Source organism: Poromitra crassiceps, assembly GCF_964638095.1.
Source record: "Poromitra crassiceps genome assembly, chromosome: 2".
NCBI classification, from domain to species: Eukaryota; Metazoa; Chordata; class Actinopteri; order Beryciformes; family Melamphaidae; genus Poromitra; species Poromitra crassiceps.
The window spans coordinates 22,901,306-22,926,385 of NC_139624.1; the positions used below are offsets into that span (position 1 = coordinate 22,901,306).

A 25,080-nucleotide genomic window follows, 5' to 3' on the forward strand; every position below is an offset into this window, starting at 1 on the left:
TTGGGTGGGAAGAGGAGGCCAGGGGATGCATTATTATTATTCGGGAGCATATGGACACAGCAGCATTACACTTATTACACAACCTCTCGCCTACGATTGCCATGCTTCTCACGCTATCACATCAGTTATTGCAGTCTGATTATTTGTCTTCTATCTTACGTTATTATCCTATTTTCTATGGTTGTAATGCATGAGTGGTGTCCCAGCTCTCCCCACCTCCAGAAACACATCTTTTTACCCACCCACTAGTCAGCACCTGATAAGAGTAACTAATATGGGAGTGTTCCGCCTCCTGGAATATGGTAATGTTACACATCGGTGCATTTTGAGAGCAAAAGCGCTAAAGGGAATGCATTGGCATATATATATAATTTTTTTCATTACCATCTATACATGAACACAAGAGCGAGCAGCTATGCTAAGCAACGTCTCCACGGAGATCAACGAAACACGGCCCGGCTCAAAATCTACAGAGAGCTCAAACACAAGAGGAATACAACCATAGAACAGTATTTTGGTCTTTTTTTGGGGATCAAAATAAAGGATTTAAAGTATACTTTCATATATAGCAATAAAAATAAGTAACATCTCAATACTCCAATAACTCTAACATTAATATTGTGCTCATTGGGATTTCTATCTTTGTACACATATATTTATAGTCATTTTTATAGCTATTTTTGTTATAGACATTTTTCTCCTGTATTCGTGTCCCCATGCCCTAGGAACTGTGCGCCGCCTCCAGCTGTTGACAGCGCAAGACCGCACCAATATGTTTAATGAATGGAGACCCCATCACCTTGGCTGATAGATGTGTGCAGAAGGCAATGCGTGGTCAATGACTAGATACTGTATGAGGCTGACCTAGCACCACAGAAGGTCAGGAGGGGATGGCTCCACTCCAGGAAGCACTTCAATGGAAAGGTGAAGAGAACGATCTCCCATCCGGTGAAACGCTGAGCTGTAGAATGAGACACTTGGACAGAGAGAGACCGAGAAGACCCTGTAAAGTACCGGGAAGTAGTCCGTTTTTTCCAGAGTAATTTGGGCATAGCGGTACAGACGTGTCCGAGCCGATTCGCTCACAATCATCCAGAGTAGCTTGGGGTTTCAATCCAGTTCTGACAGTGGTGGAGAGGGTCACGGTCTGAAACCAGTTCTGCCTGCTTCAAGGGTTCCTGATTGACAGAGGTCCAGCCCCGTCTAGGGGTAGCTGGACACAGCAGCTTGTTTGTGAGCGAGGCGTCGCAGCTCCTCCCTGATAGCCTTGATGAGCGAGGCAGAGCTGTGGGCAGAGGGAGACGCGTCCTCCGGGGGGTACTCCGGTGTGGGCGAGGTCAGGAGCAGAGGCGGGTGCGAGGGGTCCCGCAACGAGGAGCTGGGCATCTGGAACACGGAGGAGGAGGAGAACTCAGGGAACGACAGCACCTGGAGGGAGAGAGAGAGAGAGAGACGTTGAGACTGTAACAGGAACAACTGCCAAGAAATCTCTGACGACAGACCAAGGGGTTAGCTGGTGAGGTTTCTGAATCCAAGTACCCGCTTTACCCACCGACAACATTTTGCTTAGAAAACTACAAGAGAATACAATAGCATAACAACCCACCTTTTGAAGAATATAACATTAAAACATAAGAAATAGAGTGAAAGAGTTGCAATTAGTGCCTCCTGAGCAGATTAATTTTAACGTTTCATTTATTTTCATGATTTATGCTTATTTGTCCTATTTCCCCCTTAAGCTCAAGTACCCTGTAGTACCTCAATGTACCACAGTTTGGGAAGTGAAGCCGAAACTGAGAGATCCCCGGAATACAGGAAAAAGGCGTCTTGTGCCGTATAGACGCTGGACATTCCCACTAGGAATATGACGAGGAATATGTCCGGCGCTGCAACTTTGACGATGTAGTTGGATCCTAGACCCATCCTGACAGTGAGTACGGGTCAGGAAACCTCGCCCCATTGAAAGATTTCGCTCATTTGTGTAAGGCAGTGGTTCCCAAACTGGGGTACGTGGAGCTGAACCGCTAGTTGTAACTTTCTGCACCCAGTTCGGCTCCGCCCACAAAATACGTAATACGCTGTTTACAAAACATAAAAGGGTCTTAATATGCGATGGACTCACGCTCTCTCTGCTGGCTCCAGGTCTGGACAGGTCCTGGTCTGAGTGCTGCTGGTTCCAGCTGGAGCCGGTGGGGCCCGACACGCTGCGGCCCACCCCGGGGTACGCACTGATCTGGCTGGACAAGCCCACCTGGGTCAGGTGGTGGAGCTGGGCACCTGGAGGCCACAACGTTCACCACGGGAGAAATGAGTGCACGCACACTCCAACGTGATAACACGTCAAACACACACTCAAGCACATGTACCGTTGAATACAATCTTTTGATCCGTAAAACACACACACACACACACACACACACAACACTGTACCTGTGCTGCCCCCTACTGGGCGAGGTCTGGATGAGGAGGGCGGGTCCTCGTACTGCCCCCTGCTGGAATACACCGGCTCCTGTAGCTGCTCATTGGTAGATACGTACCCTCCCGAGCCCAGACCTTGCCTATACACAGAAAATCAACAGTGGGTTCATTTCAGCCTGCATACCTAAAGCTGGCAGAATCCCAGCATGCATTGAGACTCACCTCTGCATCAGGCCTTGGACTGACGTGGGAGACATTCCTAACTCAGCGTATCTCTGAAGGGAGAGAAGAGAAAGACGTCAGAAAGACGTCAGACACGTTCTGGAAGCTACAGCATCATTAGATTATTGCGAGTTAAATGTAGCCGACAGTATACTGTATGTAATGAGACTGAATGACTGACCACTCCCACACTACTGCAGAAGCTTGTTGCTTCATTGATCGAACACTAAAGCCACTGTAATCAGATACACTACGCAAAGCTATGTGACTATGTGGGATTATTAAATGCCCACGAAGCTTGTGAATGGATAGTGAGTCTTGGTTTTTTTCTTGGCCCTCTGTTTGCCCTCATATCAATTTACACTCACAACTAGAAAGAAGAAAGACCCCTTTCTATTTGATTCCAGTCTAGGTGTGGCAGTACAATAGTTCTGTGAAGAGAGAAGCCAGCACTCCAAATGTCTTTTCATAGGATTTAATTCGTTCCTCAAACCTGGGCAGCAGACAACGAACGTTTCAGTCAAACACCTTCCTCAGCGTGGCAGTACAATACACACAGGTGGACATTTTAATCTGTTCTTTACACACAGAGGCAAAGGCTCGTGTTTGTGAACAGGTATACCTGGTATACTTTCATTTTAGAAAGTCTGGATGGATGGTTTGAACACTGCCTTTGAATTCAACTATGTGTGATTATAGTGAACATGAAAAATATGATCAGCACAGTGTGCTCAGTGCATGCCATACTGACATTTGAAGAGTAACATTGCAACCTTCAATAAAGAATTGTCTCAAAGAAGAAGAAAAAAAGATGGGGGGGGAAATGGAATCACTTGAGGTGCAGAAGGAATACGACAAGAAGGCGAACTCACGGCGGAGAAGGGGCTGTGAGAGGGGGCTGCCGGGTAGGAGCCCCACTGCCTCCCCGCCGGGGGCCGGGTCTGAGGGGAGGGGCTGGGCAGGGCGGGGGCACTGCCCTGCGAGGAGGGGGACACCAGGGCGAAGGCGTCGTCCAGCAGACAGTGCATCTGCTGCCGCGCCTCCTCGATGGAGGGCTGGGGGGGCATGTAGGGGGGAGGGGCCGCGGCCGAGTCGAACACCTCGTCGTTCGGGGAGGGGCTGCCATGGTCCGGGGGCAGGTCGGGGTCCGACTGGGAGAGAGAGAGAGAGATGAGAGAGAGAGAGAATTCTCTTGTTAAGCTGTGACCTATGACCTCCCGACAATACGACTTCCGGGGTCCAAGCGCCAAGCCTCTCTGCGTTGTCAATATGCCGCAGTGCTGTGTGTGTGTCCCTCATTGTTGGAATAGATCCGAGACTACAAAAACGATTCAACTGTCATTCTACCGCTGTCCTTGCGATGAGAAAGAGAAGAGGAAATGGCTGCAGTTAATAAGGTAAGTTACAATTCGGAGAAAGTGCGTAGAAAAACAAAGTTTGGCGCTGAGTCTAAAAAGATGATCTCTAAAAAGTTATGTTAAATTAAAAAATGTTTTTATAAAAAGATATCTAAAAAGATTCACGGGCTCCGCCATAGTTGTTTTGAATGAGGCGAATGAGGAGCGATGTCGTTTTGCCACAGAGGTGACGTGGGTGGACGTCTTAACAACCGAATAAGTGTGTGTGTGTGTGTGTGTGTGTGTGTGTTAGGGTTAGACCAATACATTAGGCTAATACATTAGGATACCGACCACTCAGAGTGAACCAAGACAAACTCCTATCAACTATGTTGACATGGCAAATACATTTATTGAATCTTGAATCCTGATTGAAACCTTGATGCCTTGAAAAGCGCTATACAAATGCAATCAATGATTATGATTATTATATCAAAGTTTGTATTGTATCACAGAGTTTTTAGATTTTTCTTTGAATATTTGTATGTATTTTTTTGTATGTGTATGCACAGTGTATGTCTCACCATGTATGCCACGTTGTTGAGCCCTGGGTATTTCCTGTATGTTGCACTCTGATCGGTGAGCAGCCGGTCTCTGTCCGTCAGCCGGTCTGTATCAGGCAGGCTGCCAGGTCCTGGCTGACCTCGCCGCCCCCGAGGAGAGCGCCTCCCTCTGGAAGCACACGGACATACAGCTATTCAGAAACTAACACAATGATGCATTTGGCGATACTGAGTCAGAGCATCAATTATTTTTCTCCCATTTTTCATGTGAGATTAAAACGCTGGTGCAGTTTCCTCCAGTTAGGCAAGAGGATGTTCTTCTTCTTCTTGGTCTGTTTGAGAACAGTCAATCACTGCCCAGTTTAAACAGTAATTCAGCTGTCTTTGGCACTGCCCACACTGGCTCTTCTTTGGCCAACTGGCTCGTAGTCAAAATATACAGAACTAACTTTGACAATACACTTGTGAAGAAAAAGTGTTTTCTCTGCCCAGAAGACAAAAACACACAAATTCAGACACAAAGAAATGAATCACACAATGACATCACCTCTTCCTGGAGTCGGTGGGGGTGGGCGGCGAGGGCGCCTGGTCGGCCTGCAGGATGCAGTCCATGTGGTCGTGGGCGGAGCTGTAGAGGCGCTGGGCCACCCCTCCCTGCACGGGCCCGTCCCCAAACGCGTCCAGGATGTCGTCCATGGAGGGGAACTCGCACTGGCCCCGCCTCTTGGCCCGCTGCCGCAGCTTGTTCCTGTGGTGCTCGATCTCGGACTTGTGCCTCAGGGCCACCTGCAGACGTGCAGACAAAAACAGACGGACTCATGGGAATTTGGTAATAAAAATGCAATGAAGTGTGAAACTTGGAATATTGCATAATTATCCATAATTTGGATGAAATTGACAAAAGTAGGCCTAATTATGCGTGGGACCCTTTCGTCCCTCATCGTTTTCACTTTGACAAACATGTCGAAGAGGCTGTCTGAGAGAGCCAAGTCATAAAAAAAACTAAAGCATATCGATCCTAACACCTAAAAAAAAAAAAGTATATACATACATATATATATATATATGGTGGATGAGTTGAGTTCCCTCCACCTCCCTCCCCTGATATGTGAAGCGCTTTGAGTGTCTAGAAAGGCGCTATATAAATCCAATCAATTATTATTATTATTATTATATATATATATATATATATATGTAATATTTAATACACATAGACACAGGCTGGAAGCTCCATGCCAGAATCAACAGAGAACTGATAATACAGACAGGCACGCCATAATCGATAACCCCCTCGGTGCCTGAGCATGTGTTCATGTGTGTGTGTGTGTGTCTATAGGGCCATATGGAATCTTTCAGTGTGTGTTCTCCCACCTCTGTGTTGACCCTCTGGGTGAGCGTGGGGCTGGGCTGGGACTGAGTGCGGGGCGGGGGGCTGGGCCGTGGCTGCATGGCGATGAGCTGCACCTTATTGGCCTGGCGCCGCATGCCGTCTGACGAGCCGCGCGACACACGGTCCACGTGCTCAAAGATGGAGGACGAGGACAGCAGCTCGTCAGGGCCGCTGCCGGAGGCACCCGCTGAGAGGAGAGAGGGGGCAGGTATTGTAAGGAGTGGGGTAGTCGTGCTGCATTCATGTCATCGGGGGGGGGGGAACGCAGTAGAAATGCGCTTTTTGCTAGAAAATACTGTTCACAGCTGTCACATGATAAATAGTACTTGGGAACCTTGTTTTTTAGTGAGTTATTGAATTCTAACATCACCAGTAAGGAAATACCTGCAGTCAAGTGTCGGGAATGATGTTAATTTAGATTTTCTTTTTTTCAAAAAGTCAGCACTTCAACAGCACTTTATTCTCAGAATCCTGACTTAAATTCAGAATAATTTTTTCACATGTGGCCCTAATCTCTTTAAATTGCGTGCGGTGTAAAAGAAAGTAAAAATAATAAAACCAGGTGACCCCATTTGAATTCTATGTGATCCCACCTTGGGGTCGTGAGCTCAAGGTTTGGAACCACTAACATACATATTCATATGGAGAGAGAGGTCTTGACTTACCGATCTTGCTCCTCCCTGTGGTCCAGATGGTGAGTGAAGAGGAAATGACAGTCAGTTGGATAAAGAACAGAAAGACAATAGCCCTGTTCGAAACAGGTCCCTAATACAGAAATAGTGGACTATATAGTGTGTTGGCCATGTTGTACTACTGTCCAAATGCTTAACTGTTAATTTGATTCACTACAGTCCACTATAAAATATCCACAATGCACTGCATTTCCTAGTGATCAGAGAATGTACCCTACATTTTCTCCCATATACCACAATGCAATGCTGTCGTGTTTACCACAGGAGAAGAAGAGTGAGGTAGAGTCCGAAACTCATTTGATCGTTCCCCATATAGTTCACTATATCAGAGGTTGTCAAAGTGGGCCTTCCCAGGGGGGCTCCAAGCAGTTTCAGGGGAGGTTCAGTGAATGAAAGTGAAAAAATATTACTTTAGTTACCGGTATTACATTAGTTATCAAAACGTATATTCCCATAAATAGCCTAAATGTGTGTGAGATAGGCTACAGTAGTTTGGGGGAATTTTGCTGTTTTTCCCAACTTCCCAGAGGTAGAAACGAATAAATGCCACCAGGCACTTTTGGTGTACCAAAACCAAATCATAACCATATAACCTTAACCAAAACCAAATCATAAGCCTGTCACCTTAACCAAAACCCAAACTATCACATGCAACTCACATGCCCTCTCCTCCAATTCTCCTTGACTTATCAACATGCAAGCCCAGCAGAATGAAACGTGTCAGCAGCAGGACAGGTGAGATGAGAGAAAGTCTCTTGCCGTTTTTGGGAGTCTTTCGATGCTGCTTCCCCTCGCTGGGCGTGGCCGCAGGTCTGGTGCTTTCCTCTGCTGATTCTCTGCCGCTGGATTGGTCGCTGCCTAACGAGTCCCCGTCAGACGGGCTGAGCCTGGAAGAAGAGAGAAGCGTGTTTTTTTTATGGTATAGCTGCAGTTTCTGTCCTGTATTCTGTCGGTGTGACGTGTAGGTGTGTGTGTAAAGGGTGTAAAGCATAAATTGACAGAACAATCACATCACTGATGGAGCTTCTTTTTATGGGGGGGGGAGTAATGTTGGCAGGTATGTAATTGCGGAGGTCGTCTGTGATCATAATTCTGACTGAATCTGCCATGTCTGTAATTTGTAAAATAAAAATTCCACCGCAAGTTAACGCTACCTACCGATGATATTTTGCCAAACACAGAGGTCATGTGATAATATTAGTTGCGTGCGAAAGCAACCAGACACTTTCCAATCAATATTTCTCCAAAATAGTGCACAAAAAAGCTAGCTGATTCCTGATGGCAAATGCAAGCAATATTACCAGCTGTTTTCTAGTACTTTTGTGGTGACAGAGTGGGCCAGCCAGGGTTGGGTTTATCTAACTTTCAAATCAAAATGCAATCCTTAGATTTCTTAATAGGTTTGACATGACACTTTTCTTATGCCAACAGTTTTTTAGTACTTCATATCCGGGGGATAATATCAGAAGATTTGAGTGAAATACACACTCGCCTTGTGTGAATGCACCACAGGAAACAGACATGGGGGGTAATGTCTAAATCACATGAGGTCCCCAGGTAATACTCGTCCTGTGGGAATAGACCCTTTTCACGGGGGTCATTTTGTGTCGAAAAGGCACAATAAACACAGGTGCAAGCAAAACACTAATGAGGGTTTCCAAATTCCAATCATGGAAGTTTGAAACCCTCATTAGTGTTTTGTTTGCACCTGTGTTTACCCTGCCTTTTTGACACAAAATGGCCCCCGTGAGAAGGGTCAATTGGGCAAAGAGGGAGTGTGTGCCGCTGACCTGCCCCTGCGGCGGCTGGAGCGGACTGCCTTGGTGGAGGAGCCCTTGGATTTGGGGGTGTTTAAGTCTCCACCGTCGGAGGGCGTGGCCTCTTTGACGGGCAGAGGGAGGGGCCCTGGCTCCTGGATGACCATGATGTCGTCTTTGCTGTGCTGACCCAGATGCAGCTTGGCAAAGTCAAAGCCCTTCACACTGGGAGCCTGTAGCTAGAGAGAGAGAGAGAGAGAGAGAGAGAGAGGTACGCATTCACACACGTTAGGTGTGTGTGTGTGTGTGTGTGTGTGTGTGTGTGTGCACCAGTGGGCAAGCCCACACCCTTCCCTCTGATGATGCAGAAGTGAATTGAAAAGCTGTAGTTCCTCGAATGGCCACTAGGCGCCGGGGGCAGTAGGCATTGCCCCCATGTTAAAATGCCCAACTTTGTAACATGATTAAACATCTTTCCAGTTAGGGGCGAAGCACGGTTTTGGTCTATATTGACTTTTGATACATGGTCCCATCTCTAGTGTGTGTATGTACAGAAGAAAAGGATGGCCTGATGCCCTGATGGCCTGCTGGCCTGCTGGCCTGACCTTCTGTCTCTGCTGGATGGTGTTGATGGCGTCGGGTTGGAACTCCAGCTTGTCGGAGCCACACAGCTTCCAGTAGAGGAGGATGATGATGAAGAGGGCCAGCAGGACGGGGACCAGCACCCCCACCACCAGCCACACGCTGCTGCTCTGGGTCTCAGAGGGCGGGATGGACAGGGTCTCTACGGCTGGAGAGGAGACAGCGGCCAGGGACGGACTTTTCAACTGAACTCATCAAGTCATTTTTGGATGTACATTTACCTCACGTAATAGCGGTCCATATGAATGATATGAAGCATGATATCTCTTCTCCTTACACTTGTGTGGCATAGAAAAGGTTGCCCTGCCACCTAGAGGCGGGGATCATGACTTATCATTCAAAAGAAAAGACGCCGTTTGGATTTTTACTCTACAAACTTGATCACCAAAAGGCCTTAATGATGAACTCCCACTAAATGTTCTGCTCTGATTACTTTAATGATGAACTCCCACTAAATTTTATGCTCTGATTACTTTTACATTCATCCTTATTTTTCTACATGAAGTAACTATTTTGCCCTTTTCTATTTATTATAGTATATTTAAGACTATCCTTTTTAACTCTATGGGTGCTGTGTTTAAGCATGTGTATGTCTCGGCAGTTCGGTTAAGGGGTGTGCCGAGTCGGTGTGCCGAGTATTCTTGAGTGCTAATTGACATGATGTAGGCCAGGGATACTCAACTTGCTTTTCCCGGGGGCCACTTTCGTGAAATGATAGAAGGCCAGGGGCCAGTTAATAAACAATCAATATACATTTTTCTGTAGCGGATTGTAGGTGTCAGACGGAGTTTAGTCTGACAATGTTGTGCACTACAGATAGTTACTTAGGTGAAGTACATACATAAGTGCCTGGGTAGCGAGCAGACGGCGGTATTTGACAATTTAACAGTTAAATCATAGATTAATGAAATATATTCCACAAATGCTATAACAGAAGTGTATTGGCCAGAATTACATGAACATTTGGACACTTATTCAGCGGGTATCTTGCATGTCGCGTTCAGGTGCACTGTGCCCGCGGGCCGCCAGTTGAGTATCACTGATGTAGGCTATTAGTACTCTGAGCTCATACCATACTTGGTCTGTCTGCACTTTAGAGACATTCAGAGCCCTTTTTGTACTTTATTCTCTTCTTTTGAATGTGTATGTGTGTATGTATCACATACCCAAGTGTTTACATGTTCCCTGTATTTATCTATATTTCACTGGGATCTGTCTTTGGATGTATTTTTGTGTGTCAATTTATTATTATGGTCGGGCACCTGCAGTGTCTATTAGGCACTGATTTGTGCCATGGGCTACAACCTAATTGCTTTGTTCCTATTGGTTGACTGTTCTCTTCTGTTTGCCTATATAAACAGGCCCTATTGTTTTTGTATGCATATGCCAGATGAAGGTCGCTTGACTGAAACGTTGTGTATCGTGTAATAAAAGTCTTGCCAAGTGAAGTCAGTGTGCGGGAGTCTTTCTGAACTAGAAGTCAGACTCACGCTGGGCCAGTGGCCTCTGGACTCGGTGGCCCAGGACGATGGCGGCTCTCTGGAGGTCCAGGCGGTTGAGGGTGGCGGCGGTAGCTTCGGCTGGGACGCGCTCTCCGCTCGGACCCTCCACAAAATACAGCACCTCCAGGGGGCGCTGGACCCCCGACAGCTTCGCTACGCGCACCACCTGGGAACAGCACACGTTGTCAGAACACATGCATGCTGGAGAGATGCATTAGAGAATTAGAGAGCAAAAACAGACAGAGAGAGACAGTGAGAAAAAAAGGGAGAAAGAGGATGAATGTGCACATGCCATTATTATAGTTATTATAATTATAAAGAATTATTATAGTTTTGGATTTTTCATTCGTTTTTATTTTATTTTGTTTTTAATTTTTGTTTTCAATTCAGTTTAATATCAGTTCGTTTCCAGAGTAGGTTTGCTGCTTTCAGATTCATTTTTATTGTTTAACAATGTTCCGTTTTATTTGAGTTTTATTAGTTTGAGCATTAGTCAGGGACAAGATTTAATACACAACACTTTGTGAAGGCAGTTGACTCAGTCATGTAGACCAGTAGTTCTCAACTGGTCTAGCCTCAGGACCCACATTTTTCCTTAGTCATTAAGTCGTGACCCAAATTTCAGATATTCTTTTATACCACTCAAATTTATTTCACAAAAAATAGTACAGTAATACACAATGCCTTCATGCACTGTTAAAAAACATGAAAAAAAGTGCAACAAAATTGCAACTAGGGCTAAAAACCCAATTAAATAAAAAGACTTATCTTGAATTACAGACCTATATGTTTTTTAAACAAGTTAAAGTGGTGATGTACATCAAGTTTCAAGAATCTGAATTCTTTCAGCAAAACAAGTCGAGACAACAGCATTTTTGGGAATATTTGAATTTTTTTCCCAACGGGCATCTGCGACCCACTCAAAACGACCCTGCGACCCAGGTTTGGGTCCTGACCCACCAGTTGAGAAACCCTGATATAGACATCCCAGCCTCAATAAACATATGGGCCAATGCCTCCTCATGCTTGCTGTGTTGACAAATTTGACCACATTGACAAAGACTAAAACTAAAGATATTTTCTGTATTTCTAGTAGTTCTAGTAGTTTTGTAACTACACAATATCATTTCAGTTAGTTTTCATTTTTATTGCAGGTAACGAAAATGTTTCCCCCCCACCTAGTTTTAGGTTTAGTTTCAGTTAACTATAATAATCTTGGTGTGTTTGTGTGTACCTGTAAACTGTTGTTGCCCACAATAGTAGCTCTCTTCCAGCGCCGCTTGGTGCTTTCTCCCAGACCCTCCTCGAGCAGCAGAGCTAGACGTCTCTCCAGACGAGCCTTGAAGCTCCGCTCTGTCACCAGCTGCTCCTGCACACCCAGGAGAACTGAAACGCACGCACACACACACACAAACACACGCACGCACGCACGCACGCACGCACACAAACACACACACACACACACACACACACACACACACACACACACACACACACACACACAGACACACACACAAACACACACACACACACACACGAACACACACACACACACACACACACACACACACACACACACACACACAGAGACTAAACTAAATCAAGCTCATTCTCTAGCACATTTTCAAAACAAGTTTTTCTGTTGCCCAAACTGACTTTGTAAGCTTTTATGATTTACTATTTTTAGACTATTAAAGAGGGAATGAGTAGTTTTATTGGCCAAAGTGGCCATTAGCACAAAATTACCATTATCTGTAGTGGTGATTATCTGTGGGGGATTGATAGGTTATCTAGGTCCAGGTTATAAAAAATTCCTTTAACTATACAGCCTACAGTTTCACTAAAAAGAATTGAGGCGGATTTACCTGTGCGAACCCATGCGGAGCGTAGATGGTGAGAGGTATTCAGCTCTGGATAGTGGAAAGCTGTGGACACGCATGCACGCACGCACGCGCGCGCACGCACGCGCACACACACACACACACACACACACACACACACACACACACACACACACACACACACACACTCTCTCAATGTATGAAAATGTATAAATGTGGTTATGAAACAAAGATAATTCCATTCCAGCTATATGGAGGCACTGAATGTCTGATTTGACATAGATCACAGATTCGACTTTGGAAATTCTTAGTCAGGGATCCCCCTACCTTATGAGGTGCATGTATGAAAATATACAGTATACTGTAGGTGTGTGTGTGTGTGTGTGTGTGTGTGTGTGTGTGTGTGTGTGTGTAGCTTACGCTCAGCGATCTGCAGGGTGGGGAAGCCCAGGTAGAAGCTAAACTCAACCACGCTGAGCTTTCTCAGGTGCTCGCTGACTTCTGACCCCGGCAGGTAGCCCCGCCCATCACGCACCGCAAAGGTCAGGTCCACTGGAACCTTCTGCTCCCCCACCGGCCAGGCCACGCCCACCGGCCGGGCCACGCCCAGGGTGATGTTAAGTAGCTGGACAGCACATGCACAGCGTATGAGAGAAATACAATGTATGTGCAAGAGTTCGATCAATGTGGGGTTTTGCTGCATTTGCCCCTGAATGTTGTACTATGGTGGAAAACATCTGAAACAGCATTTAGAAAATCATGGGACATCAAATGTTTCCACTGATGACAATAATAGCAACATATTCATGCATACTTCTCCTATCAAAATACTGGATTAGAATTCAGGTTAAAGCAACACTCCACCAAAGTTGCTTTGAGTAAAGTTGTGGACCAGTGATGTCATTCATGCACAAATTCAATCACTGGTCCACAACTTTACTCAAATAATTTCTCAATAACTGTCAAACAAAATTATTGTCTGCAAAACGGTTTACACTTTTCGGGTGAGATTATGTGCAAAATAAATCAACATTGAAAGTCAGGTGGAGTGTCCCTTTAAGGGTTTCCTATACCTATACCTATACCTGTGAAGCATTGAACAAAACAAACTGCCTCACATCCATCATATATCAGAGGTAGATGATGCTCACTGGACAATATTGATATTTTTTAGTAATATATCAGCCCCATATATCGGCTACATTATTCTGTAGGCTCTCACTAGGACTCTATAGTAAAACCAAATCTAGGGATGTCCCGACGTGTCGACATCATCGACTACATTATTGCGTCGACTTGCTTTAACGTGCATCATGTGTCGAAATTAAATAAAGCAAAGATAATTAATACACTAGATAGTGCTGTTCCAATATCAGATTTCAAAATAAAAGTTGTTGGTGGCTTCTGTGTGCAGAAAGGCTTTTATTTCGGAAAAAGTCAGGCCGGAAGTCATATTGTTGTTCTCGCTATCGGAAGCAAGCCGGCTAACCTTGGGTGGTCAGACCCAACGTCGTATGTCAGCAAGCTTCCAGTGACGGAGGGTCTGAATCAGAGCAATCTAGTAAGAGAGTGGTGTCAGCGGAGGTCCAAAATGCATGACTCAGTAGCCAATGAATAGCCAGGAAGGGGGGTCGCGCTACGTTTGAATGCTAAAATAAAGCTGATACATATAAGCAATACAGTTTGATTCTTTAAACGTCGGACCCTTTCAAAGTACATCACAAACTGTACATTTTGCTGCAACTCGACAGCGCTGCTTAATCCAGGACCTTACTTCCTGGAACTCTTGAGAGTAAAAAACTGGTCCATTGGAGTGAATGGAGATGTCGCGACTCTTCTATATACATGGCTCTGGTCTGACTCACAAGTCAACTTTCCGGGAGACTTCTGGCAAAATCCCTCAAGATGTTGTGTGAGAAATCTGATTGGCTGGGCTGTGACGGAAGTTACGTGTTTTCACCGGGGGTCTATTTAGCTGATGCATGCATTCCGAATGCACCGCCCACGAGGTCTGTGGTTGGTCAATTCATATGTCTGTCACGCATTCTTATTTTTTGTGTTGGGGGGGCGGGTGCTAACCACTTTTCAGAGTTGTGTTTCAGACGTAGATGCATCTACGGCTGGCTACTGCGAGACTAACGTTAGGTAGAGAAGATGGATGCGCCCGTCAAAGCATGGATTGTTATTCCCAAGCGAGAGGACAAGCTGTAGCTACAAAACCTTGTCCACGATCATCTAAACTGGGAGTATTTTAGCCCGAGACCAAACAATGTGCTGCTCTGGAATGTTAAACTCTGCAAATGGAAGATGACTTAACTGTAACATTATGTACACGCGGGGCGCCTCCTGGTGGGCAGCAGACAGCACCAAGTCAGTCCTGTTTAAAGTACTTTTTGGCCACGCATATTACTATTAGGATTATCAACACGCAGAACGTGTTTGTTAGTATAACGTTAGTCACTTACGGGGATGCAAACTAGTCACCTTTAAGTGACAGTCACCTTTTTCATCCTACGAATTTCTGAGTGGTTTTATGTCTCCCCTATGTGTCACCTTTTTCACCCCCCATGACTTTGCATGCCTGCCCTTAAATTAATGTAAGTTCAATCATTTCAATTACTTTCCTTGCAACACACTAATGAAAACATGTATTTGACAGTGATTATCTTAACTGCATATTACTCCAGTTTAAACACTAATCACTAATCCTTTTGAATTTGAGCTTCAGTATATTTCGCACAAAAATCGTTAGATTAATCGAATAATCGAAAAAATAGCCGTCAAAAATGAATCGAGAAGAGAATAGTGGTTTAGGACGGCACGAACCAAATCTTTTGTCCGACTTGATCACCGTGACACACTCACCTGCACAGTGACGTTGCCCGGTTGGTGCGCGCGCCGGCGCATCTCTGCGTAGGCCAGGAGCAGCCCCCTCTCCACTCGCTCGCTGAAGTTACACACTCGCACGTCCACGTGGCCGGGCACAAACTGCAGCACGGAGTGGACCTGGTACCTGAGGTCGGGTATGATGTAGAGCGGGGAGACGGCGGGGACGGGGACGGAGCTCCGTGTGGGCTGGCGCAGGGCGTTGATGACGGACATGGCGGTGAAGATCAGCGGACCTGACACCACGCGGAAGGCAAAGCTGGACGGAGTTCTCAGGAACTGACGGGGGGGAAAGCACAGAAGAAGGTCAGTGCAGGAGGGTCTGAACCAGTGAGTCTTGATCATGTGCCATTGAGAGCCATGTGGATGCAGCATGCACCAAGCATGTTTGGAACGGGTCAATTGAACATTTGTTCATTTGCACAAATAATAAGAATTACATTCAATCTCGGCTAACTACACCAGACGCCTGAAATGTGGCAGTCATCAAAACTCTCTCGTAACGGACAAGCCCGTCTTTTATTGTCACACGAACACCACAATACATGTATGCGGCCACAACACACTCATGCTGACGGTGGCCGGTGAAAAGTGTCCTCTGCATTTAACCCATCCAGGCATGTCCTTTCCTCCGGGGGGCAGGCCAGGAGCAGTGGTCGCTTTCTCGTACAGCGCCCGGGGACCAACTTCGGATGTTGTCGTCACTGGTCGAATGACGATGACGATCTGATCTTCTGCATGTTTTTAGTGGGGGGGTTATATACGGAGGAACCCCCTGGGGGAGCACGGGGGTTAAAAACACGGTTAAAAGCACGGGGGTTAAAAACACAAGGGTTTGTGGGTTTAAGGGAAACCTGGATGTAGCTACATGGCTGTTGATGGCTCATGCTCGAGAACTAGTGCTCTACAGAGGATTATGTGATTCCAGTGTTTTGGTGTTTGTATACCTGAAGCTCTACTGAGCGGTTGAACTCCCTCTTCAAAATGTCTCTGACCTGAGTAAAGCCGGCAGAGGCGCCTTTGGAACCGACTATAGAAGACAAGAAGACAGAGATCAGCTTCCAGTCATTCTTCAGGACAGACGCATTTTGGTGACGTCAAACGGCAGTGAAAGGTACAGTACCTGTTTTTTTAAACTTCAACTCCCACTATAGACCCTTTTCACGGGGGCCATTTTGTGTCCAAAAGGCAGAATAAACACAGGTGCAAGCAAAACACTAATGAGGGTTTCCAAATTCCAATCATGGAAGTTTGAAACCCTCATTAGTGTTTTGCTTGCACCTGTGTTTACCCTGCCTTTTTGACACAAAATGGCCCCCGTGAGAAGGGTCTATTGTGGGACATCTTTGTCTTAAAGTCGATCTGAACCCAAAAATGACTTTTCTTTTCTTTCAGTTCAAATACCTGGGTATGCAGTGCACCTATTTAATAATGTATGCAAAGAAAATCACAAAAATCTAATTTCTTTAGTTTTTCACACTTTTTCACATCAAAAGTTCATTTTTCAAGATTTCATTGATAACAGTAATGTACAGTTTGCTGACATCACCTAGTACTATCACATTTCTACCCCATTTCAACCAATCATATCACGACATGCAGCTGTCAATCAAATCTTCATTTCAGGATAATTTTCTCTTCCAAATGAAGTAGAAAATGGCGCCTAGTGCCTGTCATCAGGAGAATTCCTATCCCACCATAAACTAACTACTAACTTGGCCAATTGTTAGAAACATGAACAAAAAACAAAAACTATAATCTCTAAGAATGCAAAGAAATGTAACTGGCTCGTTAAAACGCGCATTCCAGGGATATCGTATTTACAGAAATAGCGTAAAAGGCGCACGCTTGAGAGCGTGGTTGTCAGGGGTCTGCCCTCGGAGATTCCAGGCGGGCGGGCAGCACCCATGCATCGGATTGTCCGCTCGCTCCGCACGAAGCAGCTGGCTGCCTGGTACTCTGCGGATCCCACATGCGTAGCATGACAACACGCTGAATCCCACTCGATTTGGGGGTGGAACACGCCATGATTGATCAATGCCAATTTGCCAAAGCCAGTCGACAGAATTGTCAAATCAAATCAGCGACATGATACTATGACCCGCCTCTCCCACTTGTCATCTCAGACAGATTATGTTTTCAGTCTGAAACGGACTGCGCGTGATGAACGTGATGAACAAGTTCAGTTCGACTTTAAATGTGCAATGTGTAATAATGGCCACATGATCCAAACTAATAGGGTACATCATTTCACCTCCTACCAAAATCCATAGCCTATAAGAAAACCATGTACTGCAGTTTTCTTTTCTTTGAGCTAGATCGAGAATTAAGATGAGCCTGGCATGGTTTGAAAGCTGCTGGCAGGCTGGGATACATCACCCAAATCTGTATTAATCACCTTACTAACGTTACTAATGTAATCGATTCGCGCCCCCCGTGTTACCTCCGGCTTGCTCGGGTGTCCATACAGACACGATTGGCTGTGTTTGCGGGTCGGAAGCCGGATTTGGGGTATGTGCCCTGGTCGCTGCTGCACTAGCGCCTCCTCTGGTCGGTCGGGGGCGCCTGTTCGGGGCGGAAGGGAACTGGTGGGAATAGCGTGATCGTCCCACGTGCCGGTGAAGCTCCCCGCTGTCAGGTGAAAAGAAGCGGCTGGCAACTGCGCATGTGTTGGAGGAAGCATGGTGCTAGTCTACGGCTCTCCCCGGATCGGCAGAGGGTGGAGCAGCGACCGGGGCAGCAGGGGAAAAATGGACTAAGTACAATTGGGGAGAAAAAATCAGGAACAGGCGACATATAGCAAAAATAAAAACACAGATTTGGGTGGTCTAACCTATAGCTTGTTATTCAGCAGATTATTCCACCTTTCTAGTCAAGTAGGGCTACATCAGATTCCACGGGTACTTAGTCACACTGCTCAGTTGTTGTCTTACCCACTCGGACCAGGTACATCTCAGGTTTGGTGACGTTACACAGGTACTGTCTGGAGGGCGGGTTCTGTGCCACCCGAGGCGTGGTGACCGGGGGCACTCTGGTCAGGCTGATCACCGTGATCTGCGTGGTGGTGGTGAGGGCTGTCGTGGTGGTGGTGGTAGCCTTGGTAGCAGTGGTGGTCGTGGGCCTGGCGGTGGGAGCCCTCGTTACAAGCGGTGGTTTTACCATGACAGGGTCTCCACCCGGGGGCCTCTCGGGTCTTTCGGGACGGGCGGGTGGACCTGGTGGAGGAGGAGGAGGGGCCCTGCTGGTGCTGTTGGAAGGGATATGTGGAGGGCGTGTGCCTGGGGTGGGAGGGTGGCCTTTGGGCCGGGGGGCAGGAGGAGTGGAGGGCGTCCTGAAGGTGGGTCTGAGGGATGGAGTAGGCGGCCCCTCCTCCCCCGGGAGAGTAGGTGAGACAGCGAGGGGCGGGGTGGGCCCCACCGAGGGCCGCTTGGGCTCCCGTCCTGGTGGAGGACCCGAGCTAGGGGCCGGCGACGGGGGATGTGTGTGCGTATGTGTGTGCGTGTGTGTGCTGGTGGCTGTAGGAGTGATGACCAGTTTGGGGTCGGCCCCGTCCTGATCCGGGCTGGTGATTTGCCTGTCTCTCTCCCTCTCTCTCTCTCTCTCCCGGGCCAGCAGGTTGGTGTAGTACTCCAGGCTGTTCATGTCCGGCAGCAGCAGCTCGGTGGGCTCCAGAGGCAGCATGTCCTCCAGGTCGTAGTCCTCCTCGTCCCAGGTGGGGAACACGTCCGGCCGGGCGGGGCGGGTGTGCGGGCCCGGGGTGGAGGAGGAGGAGGGCGCGAGCGGGAGGCGCGAGGAGAGAGGGAGGGTGGGGCGGGAGGGGAAGGACGTGTCGTAGGAGACCCAGTCGCTGGCGTCGTCGTCGTAGGGGTGGCTGGGCAGCGGCGTGGCCAGGGCAAGCTCCTCTCCGTCGGGCACCATGAAGGACAGAGTCTCCAGGTAGTCTCCGGAGCCCCAGGCCTCCTCCAGGGAGGGGCCGTGCTCCCAGGGCGGGGGCGGCGTGAGGGTGGGCTGGCTGTGCGGGGGCAGGGGAGGTGGGTGGCTGGGGGACAGCAGGTCCGGGGGTCTCAGGAGGAGGTGGATGCCCTGAGCGCCCGAGTCCGAGTCCTCGGCAGAGCCTGTGCCGTCGCTACCCTGGTATCCGTTGTCTTTGGGTGGGCTGGCTGCACCCGGGGGTCTGGGAGGGGAGGAGGACAATGAGGACGATGGCGATGCTGATGAATAGGATGGCCGATGCAATGGAGGCTGTGCTGTCCTGTTGAAGTCCAGCCCACCTGCGGGGAGAGAGAGGAGAAAGAGAGACATTGGACAAAACAGCCAGGCCCACAACACAACTGTGTGGCGTGTGAGATAAGGAGAGAGAGAGAGAGAGAGAGAGAGAGAGAGAGAGAGAGAGAGCGTGTCCACACCTGTGCACATGATCTGCTTAAAATTAGACCGTATAAAGATATGGACGTAGCCAACGTGACGTCACCCATTGGTTTCTTTCTACGATTTTGAAGCCTCGAGTTTCACTGTCTGTAACTGTCACCATCTTTCTTTCTTTTCTTTTTCCTTGAGCCAGAAGTGACCATATATGGACGAGAAGAGGATCACCTGCTGTTGGTCCCTGATTGGCGTGCTGTGCAATCACTGGACAGGTGACCTGTCAATCATGCGCCAAAACATAGTCTGCTTTATCATCGATTTGACTCTAAACGGGACCAAAATCCTATAATAAAATTGCCTAAGTGGAGAGTGTCTGTCAGTCACCATTTGCATCAGCCTACATCACAAAGTGGAGCTGCAACACAGAAGAGCACCCCCCCCCCCACCCCACTAAATGAGATGCATCTTTCAGGATTTCTGGATATTGAAGTCTCACAATTTCAAACAGTTAGCTTTTATTGCAGCTTTAAATGTATCATATGTCATTTTCTTCTGCATTTTCTTCACACTCAAAACAATAACAAAAGATGGGGTTTGATGGTATCGTGATGTAGCGTGGACATGGGGTCATGGGAGTTGTTCTTTTGACTGCCATCGCCATTTTATTTTTAGTTTAGGATTCCTTCAGTGTTCATTGTTCACAAGGTTTTTACGGCGGGAACCAATAGCCACAGATGTCTCCCCCTCTCTAAAACAAACAAACAAACCGTTACAAGTTTCACGTTAAAAATCCGCTTTCCCAAAGCACTTGTAGCGAAGGGGGTTGCTAGCTGAGCTCTCGCTAACTTCAGTGTTCATCGTTCCTTCAGTGTTCATCGTTCATCGTTTTCACGGCGAGCCGGATTATAGAAGATTATAAAAGAGGTTGCGTCCTCTCCAAAGCAAACAGACTCGGTAATTAAAACTGGTAAAAACACTGAATAAAGCAGATTGTTAAAACTCACTATTTCTTTCTTTCTTTCTTTCTTTCTTTCTTTCTATTTCTTTAGCAGACACAGCGAGCCCATCTGTTCAGCTTCTCTCATAACTGAAGATCCAGACGTCCAAAGAGTAAAATCCTTCATCCAGTTAAGAGATTAAAAACTAGCAATATCTAAAAAGTGACGTGAAAAAGTATGACAATACTGCTGACAGCCAGTACTCTGATGACACCATAGGCTGAGGCCACGTCTCGTCATAGACGCTGGGTTAGCTGGCTCAGCCTGGCTGGGGGCGGGGTCAGGGTGGGGTAAATTCCCCCGTTCTATCCATTCAGCAAAGTTAGAATTTAGCTGATAGCCCAGCCCAGGCGGACACGATCGTGGATTTAACCACCGCAGTAAACGCACATCTGAGCAGACGTCTTGTGTTCTGCTCTAGAACCCCCAAACATGTAGTTTAGAGCCGCAGCACCGTCTTTTGGTGAGTCAGCCCATGAGATATATCGGCGGTTTTACCCCACTCGCGCACCAGCCGTTTAACATTTTGTCGCCGTTCCCAGACATGCGGACTGTCTCTATTAGGCAACCATTAAATAAAAGTAATCCACCTTATTTCTAGCGGCCATGATGCCTATGCGTTTTTCTTCCCGTGTGATCCTCCCAGCCTTGTTGCTGACAGCTTGACACCCGTCTGGGCGAACGGAGCAAATCACTAATCAGCTTGGCAGAAATCTCGTCGATAAATATCCCTTTAAGAGTGCAATGCATCATGTGTAATCGCCTACTGTGGCTAATGTTAGCGGCTAGCTAGCTATGTTACATGGCAGTAAAACACCACTGAATGACCAAAATCGATATAACATTTAACCATTTCGAGTAACACTGTTTCCATACGGACCCCCATTGGTTAGTTGTTTATAACGTGAGTATATTTATAACTAGGGATGCACCGATCCACTTTTTTCACTTCCGATCCGATTCCGATACCTGAATTTGGATATCTGCCGATACCGATATTATGCCGATACCAATATTTTTCTTGAATATACAGTATAGGCAAAGATTTGGCCAATTAAAGTTTTTTTTTTAAATATACCTTGCAAAAAGCAGACAAAATTAAGAAAATATACAAGGCAAAGAAGGATACTATTATACATTATTACACAAATTACGGCCAGCTGTGTGCTGGAATTGCAATTTTTTTTTTTTTTTTTCCAATTCCGATCCGATCCGATCCGTGAATTAGTGCCATATCGGCACCCGATACCGATATTGGATCGGATCGGCCCCATCCCTATTTATAACGTTTCTAACGTACTCCGGTTTCCGGTTTATAATTCGGGTACAGCCAGAGCCATTTAGATAGAAGAGTCCCGACATCTCCATTCACTCCAATGGACCAGTTTTTTACTCTCAAGAGTTCCAGGAAGTAAGGTCCTGGATTAAGCAGCACTGTCGAGTTGCAGCAAAATGGACAGTTTGTGTTGTACTCTGAAAGGGTTTTTCATCCCTTGAATCAAATTGTACATTATCAGCTTTATTTTAGCATGCAAAAGTAGCGCGAGACTAGCCTGGGTAAACCCAGCCTCCACGTGACCTGCTCTCAGACCTGCTCTCAGTCACTAGTGAAAACTTACTTACTTTCACTGAGAGCAGGTCTGAGAGCAGGTCAGGTGGAGGCTGGGTTTACGCAGGCTAGCGCGAGACCCATTCCTGGCTGTTCATTGGCTAATGAGTCTCGCATTTTGGTCCTCCGCTGACGCCACTCTCTCTCTAGAGGACACTAGGTACAGCCAAAGAGTATAACAAAGGAAATGGCAAGCTGCAACAATCAAGTCACGTTAAACCGGACCTTGTACCCATAATTATTTTACAGCGGGGCATTCAAAAATAAGGTGGATAGGATTTCTCCGCGTTTGAACATTGGGGATAATGTAAGCACACATGGAGAGCTCCATTCGTTAGCTACTGATGGAACACACCTGAGTAGAGCACACCTGAGCGGAGTTGTAATCAGCCAGGGAAATGGACTATGAAAACCCTCTGGGGGAGAGAGAGGAGAGGCTGCATGCCAACTCTGTAAGCGAGGCCAGATATTTTAATTAGGTAATTAGGGCCAATAAATGTCTGAACTTGCGATGGCTGGGCAGCCTCATACACACTGCACGCCGGTATTCTGCTAGTACTGTATCAATGATCTGAGTCAAACACCACAAACCTTTTTCTTTCTCTTGATGAGCTGTACAGACTTCTGAAACAGCATTCAGACCTCATCACAGTCACACTGAAACTCTCAATTGAAATTCAATACACATGAATTTCTTTGAGGCAGTTCCTGCCGTGTGGGAAACACTAATACACACATGCACGCGCACACACACACACACACACACACACACACACACACACACACACACACACACACACACAATGACACACACACACACACACACACACACACACACACACACAATGACACACACACACACACACACACACACACATACAATGACACACACACAAACACACACACACACAGAGCGTGTGCCTCCTCCTCGCCTTGACTGAGACCCTTTCATCTCGGGCCGGGTGTGTTGCCGTGGTGACGCTGTGCTTTGCGACAGCGTCACGTGCCGCATGGACGACGAGCTCATTGGTATGCTGGAGACAACGCTTTCAGCTCAGAGGCAACATCTACACACACACACACACACACACACACACACACGCACACACACACACACACGTGCACACACACACACACACACACACACACACACACACACACACACACACACACACACACACACAACAGTGACATAGTAAGTGTGAGAGGGAGAGATAGTGAGGGAGGGAGCAGTAGGCTGCGAGGACAGTGAGGAGAAAACCGAATTAGCGGGAGAGAACGATAAAGAAAGCGAGGAGAGATCCGACTGGAGATTGGGTTTCTAAGAATAGCATCCCGTATTGCAGCACCATTCAGTCCATCCATGTTGATCATCAATGATCTAATCACCTGAACATCCATCATTCTAAGCCCTCCGCAATCTAAGATCACGTGTGATTTGGAGCGTGTGATGTCTTGAGTGTGAGATCTTGTTACGTGACTACACGAGGAGTCTGGGAAGGTGCGAGGTCCTCCCTGTATCTTGATAGGTCATACGGGGGATGGCTGTGCCTGCTGAGACGGAGGGCTGCAGAGACAGTGGGAGGAGGGAGACGATACTGGAAGAGAAAGTCACAGAGTGGGATGGGGGGAGAAACGCAAGACGCAAATGGCAGCGCTTCATCCTGTACGACAGGGAAGCCAAGAGTAATAATGATACCAGGAAGTTCACGTTTCACTTCCTGCCTCCAACAGGGAGGTCAGAGGTTGGGATCAGCTACATTCCAGAGCCAAGTGCAAAGCTCCCAACAGTGTGAAACGTGATGCAAAGGCTTTTGAGGTACATTTGACTCCATTCAGGGAGATTCAGTATTTTCACTGGGTACATACAAACCAAACACATCCTCATACCCAAATGATAGTAAGTCGATTTGCAATAACTCCCAAAACAACATATGTGAGCGTTGGTTAAGGTTATAGGCAACTACTTCAGGGTGAGATATACTCGAGCGAGGCACCGCGAGGCAGACCTCCGCAGATCACGTGTGAACTCCGCGTTCATGGTCAGATCACGTGTGAACTCCGCGTTCATGGTCAGATCACGTGTGAACTCCGCGTTCATGGTCAGAGCTGCAGCCAAGTAGCAGCCAAGTGATCATTGTACAGTGATGATAAGTGAGAACTTATCATCCATGGGACTACAGGTGGAAACTAGCCCTTGGGCTATAACCTGGCATATTTACTGTACGGCTGTACTGTTCATTAATGTGTAAAGTCCCATTCTTTAAATAAATGAATCTGAGAAACTGGCCACTAAAAGTGACAAAAGCCATTATGTGCAGTAGTGCGGTTTCACTCTGAAACGAATGTATCATCAGCACACGCAGATTCACCACGTTTCAGTTCTCAGCCCTGTGCTGCTTCTCTCTCTCAGTCTCAACACAGCCCATTTACTTCACGCGCTAAAGGTCGTGTGGCTGAGGAGGCCTTGCCCCCGACGCGACCAGTGCGAGGACATCATATTTGGCTTGCGCCCCCTTGTGCCTGGCTCACTACAGCGAGTATAAACCGTGCCCTGAGGCCCAATTATACTCTACGTGAAAGACGGAGATGGACAGAGCCTTCTGTCCATACTCTGCGTTCATTTCGTCCGTTTTCTGTCCGTCATCTGAAAGCTTACGGATATGCATGAAACGGAGCAAAACCACACACACACTCATGCATTTGACTCTACTGCCCACTGGTGAACGTATTGCTTAACATGATATCAACGTGAAAGAGGCATGGGAGTATGTGGGCAGTGACTAGAGCTGCCGAAAATAATCGATTCAGAGATGCATCGCGATGCTTAATAGGACGATTCTGAATCGATTAACAAA

General features: G+C 47.1%; 1 protein-coding gene across 1 annotated transcript; it reads right to left on the reverse strand.

Annotated features, from left to right (window-relative positions):
• Window positions 1–1,203: 1,203 nt before the first annotated feature.
• Window positions 1,204–24,323, reverse strand: LOC310799020 (UPF0606 protein KIAA1549; the record flags this gene model as incomplete). Its single annotated transcript, XM_083661591.1, has 20 exons — window positions 1,204–1,428; window positions 2,123–2,277; window positions 2,431–2,558; window positions 2,641–2,693; window positions 3,513–3,791; window positions 4,562–4,709; window positions 5,088–5,326; window positions 5,912–6,117; window positions 7,340–7,509; window positions 8,413–8,618; window positions 8,985–9,169; window positions 10,512–10,689; window positions 11,758–11,909; window positions 12,389–12,448; window positions 12,785–12,989; window positions 15,230–15,529; window positions 16,198–16,280; window positions 18,184–19,521; window positions 23,759–23,820; window positions 24,232–24,323. The coding sequence occupies 20 exons, from the start codon at window positions 24,321–24,323 to the stop codon at window positions 1,204–1,206; spliced, it is 4,464 nt and encodes a 1,487-aa protein (XP_083517717.1).
• Window positions 24,324–25,080: the final 757 nt, after the last annotated feature.